Consider the following 7,353-nt stretch of genomic DNA (forward strand, 5'->3'; position numbering starts at 1 on the left):
ACTTAGATCTGGTTACTACCATAATGATTATCTCCACAGAATGTGGGTGTGTGGTCACTCTTAGCTTCATTTCTCCCCATAGACCTTACTGGCATGGGTGTCCCTACCAGGAGCTTGTGCTCCAGCCTGCATTGCCCTATGATTCAGTAAAATTACTGGGCTCTCCCACCACGACCAGGTGGTGACCACGGGAGAGCTATTATTATTATTATTATTATTTATTATACCTAAATAATAATGTTTATTGAAATAAAAGATAAATCTGATAACATTAAATGTTATTTGTATTTCTTATTTATTTATAGGATTCTATTGCTTAACTAAAATGTAAAAATAAAGTTTTTTTCTTCTGACAAAACAAAGCAATAGACAAAATAATTATAAATACTTCTATTTTAATTTCATATAAATTAAAAATATATTTACTAAATTATACAGAATTTTTTTTACACTTTCCACTATAGGCAGTAAGACGACCTTTTAATCATACCGAATATCTATTGTGAATTTAGCCAAGCTCACATACAATGAGAGTGGCCAGGTGGTAAGAAATGGGCCCAATGGATCTGTATCAGACCACGCCTGAAAAATCCTGGAGCTTTTTGATACCTGGATTCAATTCTGGGTCTTTGAAAGTGACAGGCTAATGCCTTAACTGCTTCAGCCATCCAGTTTTCAAAATAAAATGTTTAGAATTAGTAATAATGTATTTAAATCTCAATAAACAAACCTTTCAATCCAGTGATTATAACTGCTGGAGAAATATCATCGTATGTTTTCATTAAATAAATTGTACCATTTTTGAAACAAACTGCCAGGACAGAAGACTGAATTTCTGTAAATTATATATAATCAGAATAAAAATATGTTCACATTTTATTTTCATTAAAAAAAAAAAAACAATTAAAAGATTACTTTATCATTTTATACTTCAAAAAAGTATAGCAAAATAAATATACTGTAGATGCACCTACAATTTAACATATTATTTAAGAAAAAAAATAAAACAGCATTACTTTTAAAGATCTGAGACATTTAAATTCTGATTCTATGTTATATTTTTGGAGATTTAATTTAAATCTCCAAAAATGTAACTATCATTGAGCAAGGCATTTTTCACATTATATTAGTAAAAATTTAATTATTAACAGGACTAAACAAGACTTCATGTTTGCATAATAAAGCAGTGATCAGCTCATATTGCCATTAAGCTAAACAAATTTTAAAGTAAGTTGTTTGATATTACTAACCACAGATGTTTTTTAATAATAATTAAACAAAGATTAATCATTTAGTACTGGAAAAACCTAGATGAATACATTATAATATGGCTTGTTCCAGGCTATGGCAATCAAGTTTTACATATAAGCAAACATTATTTAATTCACTTTTTATTCCCAATAATTTATAACTAAGTATTTTGTTCTAGTTGGTTTTAAAGACCATTGCATGAAAATTAGAACATTTGAGTTTACATCACTAGCTTATAACTGCATTGCAATAGATCTACTCCAACTTGACCATCATCTTATTAGATGTATAGTGATTTTTTTTCTCACAAACAAATTTTTGAAGAAAACAAAAATATCAGAAAATATAATATACCGTTTTTTTTTATTAATTGATAAATTTGAAACATATATTAAATATGCTATTACAGAAAGCTATATATCATAAGAATTGTTGAAATTTTTTCCACGAATCATTATATATATTACTCATTAAATTTGTACAAAATATTTTTCTTAAATGCTTACTGTANAAAAAAACAATTAAAAGATTACTTTATCATTTTATACTTCAAAAAAGTATAGCAAAATATATTACCTTGTAGATGGACGGTATCACCTTTCTGTTCTAAATCATTATCTTCCATTCTAAATTTTTCACCTGACCATGACATGGCAGTGATTGAAACATTCTCTTGTACACTAACTTGAGCTATTACTACACCATGGACATCTATCACTAAAATATGGCCTTTTGTAGTTCCAAACTGAACCTAAATTTAAAAGGAAACTAATTACTGTTGTTTAAAAAATTTAAGAACAAATAACAAAGTACAGGTAAATAATCAATTTGTAGGAATTTTAGCAGCAAATAAATTTTAAAAATTAGTCATTTAAGAAAATAGCACAATTCATAATATGATGAATAAGGAATTATGTAATTATTACTTAATGTTATAATTTGTTTGTCTTAAATTATAATTTCTTTTGCAATTTTCTGGAAAACAGATTTTAGTTTATACAATCGTTTGTTCACTTATATTGGAGTTTCATTATTTATTGTGAAAATCTGTATATTGCTGGAATATCTGATTGAGTCCTAAATTTGCTGCAATGGTCACTGATATTAGTGGATCCTCTCTGATTTTATCGTATGCAAATGTGAAATATATAAGACAGTGTATTTACAGTGGAATTTCATTATCACAAACTTAAGGGGCACCAAATATGTTTGTTAAACTGTAAATTGTAATGAAATCATATTAAGTCTATTAACCAAATTAATAGACTTAATATGAAATCCACATCTAAAACAAAGATGTTATGTACTGTATGCTACTTACACTGGCAGAAAAAAGTATTGCATACTTGGTATTTTTGAAAAAATAGTGAAAAATAGTTATAAAAAATAATTTTTCAAAACAAAAACCATATACATAGTTAATAATAATATATATATAGCATTCACTACTAAATATTAGTTGTAATATATTTATATTTTAATTAAAATTACACATTATATATATACATATATATATAAAAAAAATTACACATTAATATATTCTTAAAAAGATGAAGTTTCCTACTCATCAAAGAACAAAACTACTGTCACAACTGAAAATAACACTAAAAATTATTACAATTAATATTTAGTAGTGAATGCTTACTGCTTAGTTTTTAATAACAGCTTTTAGTCTCTTTGGCATTGAATGCACTAATTTTTGCATGGTTTCAGAGGAAATTTTTTCCCATTCTTAAAGGAGAACTCTTTTTGAACAATCCAAGTTCAATATCTGATGTTTTTCTCACTCTACTATAAAGTTCCTTCCATAAATGTTCAATAAGATTCAAAATTTGAGATTGTAGGGGATATTTTAAAATGTGAGGCATATGTTAAAATAGCCATAGTCATAAATTTAAGATCATTGTCTTTCTGAAAGTAAAAGTCACCATCTAAGGGTGTGACTATGCAGACACGAGCGAGCGAATTTTCCGAGCGAACGAGAATATGTGGCGAGAAGAGGCGAGAAGCGATAAATATCAAAACCTGTCAGATATGTGCTAGAACCAGAAATTATCTCTTGCCAGCGTTATTTCTCGCTTCTCGTTTGTGCATGGTTTTCCTTTGCGAAAACTAAATCGCTCGCAATCTCTCGCTTGCTATAAATTCGCATCTGCATAGTCGCACCCTAAGTTTCGTTTAACTGTACCTTTACTGAAGAATTTCCTTGGAAATATTTAAATACATCATTTTGTCCACTGTACATCTATTAAAACAACTGATATGCAACCCCACACCATCACACTACAACCCCATATTTTAATGTGGCTTAAACATTCTTTTCTTAAAACTCTGTTGGGCTTTTATCAAATTAAATTTTTTTTCCACTGCTATAAATTAGAGAGTGAATTTACTTTTGTCTGAAAACAATGCTTTAGACTTAAATAAATTACCTTTATATATATATGATATTTTGTGAAGGCAAATCTCGTCTTTGATTAGTTTTACTTATATGCAGCTTTCTTCTGGCTACTCTTGCTCTGTAACCAGCACAATGAATTATGAATTGTCTGCATGCCAATACTTTTATCCACTGCTGTATATAGTTTCTTTTTCTTTTGCCTATTTCATGTAAACAAAGTAGTTTAGTTCTGAAGTCATCAATTTAACTCATGATCCAAATCACATTCTTCCTATGCTTTTGTTTCCTATTCTAGAGAGGATGACCAGAAGGAGTCTGGGGATGTATCCCTTCCACAGACATCCCTTAGTGCCATCTTACTCTCATGCCTTCATAAAGAATAAGGCAAATACCAAAATTAAAAAAAGGCATTAATGAGCATCCTAACATCTGTGTCTATGAGAAATTGTAGTCCTTGTTGAGGTTAGTATACATGTAACTCATTAGTTACTTCTGAGTTCACCCCCTCTGCCTTGGATACAGTTGTTTACCAGGGGTACCAGTTAATAATGCAGATTTTGTTCAATAGATGACTTTACAGATATGTTGATATATATCCGATTTGATATGTATGCCACTTTATTGAATCGACAACAAGCTTTAAAACTTTATACATCAAATTTTCTGAAGGTGTTAACATCATGGATAATTTTATGATTAAATATGCCAAATTTTGTCCTGAAAAAAAAAGCATTTGCGGGAAGTTATAATTCATTACTTTATTTTGAAGAAAATTGCTGCTGAAAGTTATTGTATACTCCGGGAAGCTTATGGTAAACATGCCCCATCTCAAGATACTTGTGAACATTTTAAACGTGATGATTTCGATGTGAAAGACAAAGAACGACCAGGTCAACCGAAAAAGTTTGAAGACCAACAGTCACAAGCATTATTGGATGAAAATGCATGTCATACTTAAAAACAACTTGTAGAAAGATTAATTATTACTCAGCAAACAATTTCCAATCATTTACAAGCAATGAAAAAAATGTTCTGGTATGTTGGCTAAAGCAAGTTCATTCATCAAATCTTCCTATTTTGGGACAGATACCAAAGCAAAAGGCAATGGAAATTGCTGGGATACTTGGAGTAGAAACCAACTTCAGCACCAGTGATAGATGGTCAGAGAAGTACATTGCACTACTGTACTTTCCTAATTGTAGTTTTGTGGTTTTTTTCAACTTCGTTTAGTCATCGTATCGGATAACTTGACACATTTCCACTTCCCCTTGGGGTGTCGACTTTTGTGGACTCAACTTGTATATACAGTAGAGCGTCAATTATCCAAATCAATTGGGGACTGGGGTTGTTTGGAAAATCGATTTTTCAGATAACCGATTATGTACGAAAAAATACATTATTAATATAGTATATTAGTATATCCCAATAATAGTATATTAATATATCCCACGTTTAATTTTTCTCTGTTGCATGCCACTTTGTGTTGAATATTTGTCGATGTTAAGCCTAACGAAAATTTTTATAATAATAATCATGGCTATTATATCGTTAAAAATCATTTCTTTATTTTGTACAAACAAAATAAATATATTGAAAAATATAAAAACAAAAAATTATACTTTAGAAGTTAATCTAGTATCAAAAACGTTCAATTCAGCACAACACAGTCCAACTGGAACGCTTTCAGTTAACCGACATTATGGTTGATCGACATTCAGATAATCGATGTTCTACTGTATATTGTATGTAATATATAATGATTATTGTAATATAATGATATAATGAAATATTGTATATAAAATGTTGAATTACTTAATGTTAGATAACTAAATAAGGGATATTTAAAGTATATAGAATATCTAATGAAACTAAATCTTCTCTCTGTAATGAATAGCAATTATTATTCAAGTTAAAAAATAAAATCCAATTAAAGAAAAGCTCAAAATATTTTAAATATGTAAAAAAATTTCACTTGGATAAGATAACAAACAAGGATAACTGATGTGAATACTACAGTTAAGAAATTAAAATGGAACTGGACTGGCCATCTAAACAAGAAGAGAAAATAACAGATGGATAAACTATCAACTGGTGTCCAAGAGATTAAAAAAGATCAAGGAAACAACCTCATTCAAGATAGACAGACAAAATCATACAAATTGAAGGAATTACTTGGGCTCATAAAACTCTTGATGGGCAGATGGGGAGCACAATCAGAGAAACCTTCATTCAATAGTAAATTGTTAATGATTTAGTATGATGATGATGATGATGAAAATAATAAAGTTATTTGCAAAATTTTTTATTACAAAATTTAAATAAATGAAAAATCAAAACTGAACTGAAGAATATCAACCAACTGGCAAACATTATTTAATACTTAAACTATATGCATATCTTGGGTTCACTTTTTAAGAATTAAATAGTAGTACAGTAGAGCATCAATTATCCGACCCCCGATTAACAGTAACCTCAGTTAACCGACCATGTTCTAGTCAGCAAATTCAAATGTTCGCTAGTGATGTGGGCTACAATATTTGGCTATGTCTTGGCTACTTTAATATTATTTTTACATGTTTTAGCTGGCAACACTGGCTCGACCATGAAAGGGAGCCAGTATTTAAACGAGGCTTAATTTTCTAATTTTTAACGATACAATAGTGACAATTATTATTTTTAAAAAATTTTTATTAGGCTTAACATTGATGAAAATTCAACACGAAGTAGGTTAATAGCAATATACTAATATACTAATTACATGGGATATAATAATATACTACACTAATAATGGATTTTTTCATACTTTTTGGTTATCCGACTTTTCAATTATCCGACCAACCCCAGTCCCCAATTGAGTCGGATAATCAATGCTCTACTGTAGTTCTTAGTTAAAATAAAAAATAAGATATCAGAAGATGCTGTAATAAATTATCCTTATGTTGTTGTTATTTTTATGTATTTGTAGATTATGATGATGGGAGCAAAACTGTTCCCAAAATTATTTAAGAATAAATGCTATTGACTTCTGATAAAGAGAATCTGAATATACATTGTTATGAATTTTTAGAAAATAAATTCAAAGCAATTTTTTGAAAATCCAAAAAAATTCAACATGATTTTCTGAATCATCTCAACTGATGATTTAAAAATTATTTATTTCTATACATATTTATAAGTTTTGTCAAGCAAATATTTATGGCATAAAACAAATTTTTTCCAGTAATTAATAACTGAAGGCAACTAACCTGTTGATCATCTGGAGACCAAATTCCACAGGTAATAACAGCATCTATATTTAGTCTTGATGACCAATACCTTTGACCAGCAACAGATCCAACTAATATAAATCCATCTTGATAACATACGAGAGCCATGCGACCATCGTGACTCCAAGAAAAATCAGTCACTTCTATATTTCTATCATTTATCAATTCAATCGACCATCTACCTTCATATCTGATCCAGACAAATATAACACCAGTACTGTCACAGGATGCCAATTTCTGATATGGTTCATTCCATCTTACCATAATAACCTAAAATATATTAAAATTATTAAAATATAAATTTATTTATTGAGAAATAATAAATAATACTGATTAACTACTGAAGTGACATAAAATCTTGTTTTAAATTATTGAGAGAAATTAAATTTTATTATTATTTCTAATTTTTATTCTTGCCATTCACCAGATAGCTGA

The 7,353-nt window shown here is 29.0% G+C and overlaps 1 protein-coding gene across 1 annotated transcript in view; it reads right to left on the reverse strand.

Annotated features, from left to right (window-relative positions):
- Nucleotides 1–7,353, reverse strand: part of LOC111620366 (tubby-related protein 4-like) — a 57,031-nt gene that overhangs the window by 15,472 nt on the left and 34,206 nt on the right. Inside the window, exons 2-4 of the mRNA XM_023362292.1 lie at nt 6,898–7,188; nt 1,828–2,002; nt 731–835 (exon numbers count right to left, since the gene is read on the reverse strand). Of these exons, the coding sequence (XP_023218060.1) occupies nt 731–835; nt 1,828–2,002; nt 6,898–7,188 (571 nt within the window). The remainder of the gene's footprint in view (nt 1–730; nt 836–1,827; nt 2,003–6,897; nt 7,189–7,353) is intronic.

Source organism: Centruroides sculpturatus, unplaced genomic scaffold (assembly GCF_000671375.1).
Source record: "Centruroides sculpturatus isolate CEXI.00-Female unplaced genomic scaffold, Cexi_2.0 scaffold32, whole genome shotgun sequence".
Taxonomy (NCBI): Eukaryota; Metazoa; Arthropoda; class Arachnida; order Scorpiones; family Buthidae; genus Centruroides; species Centruroides sculpturatus.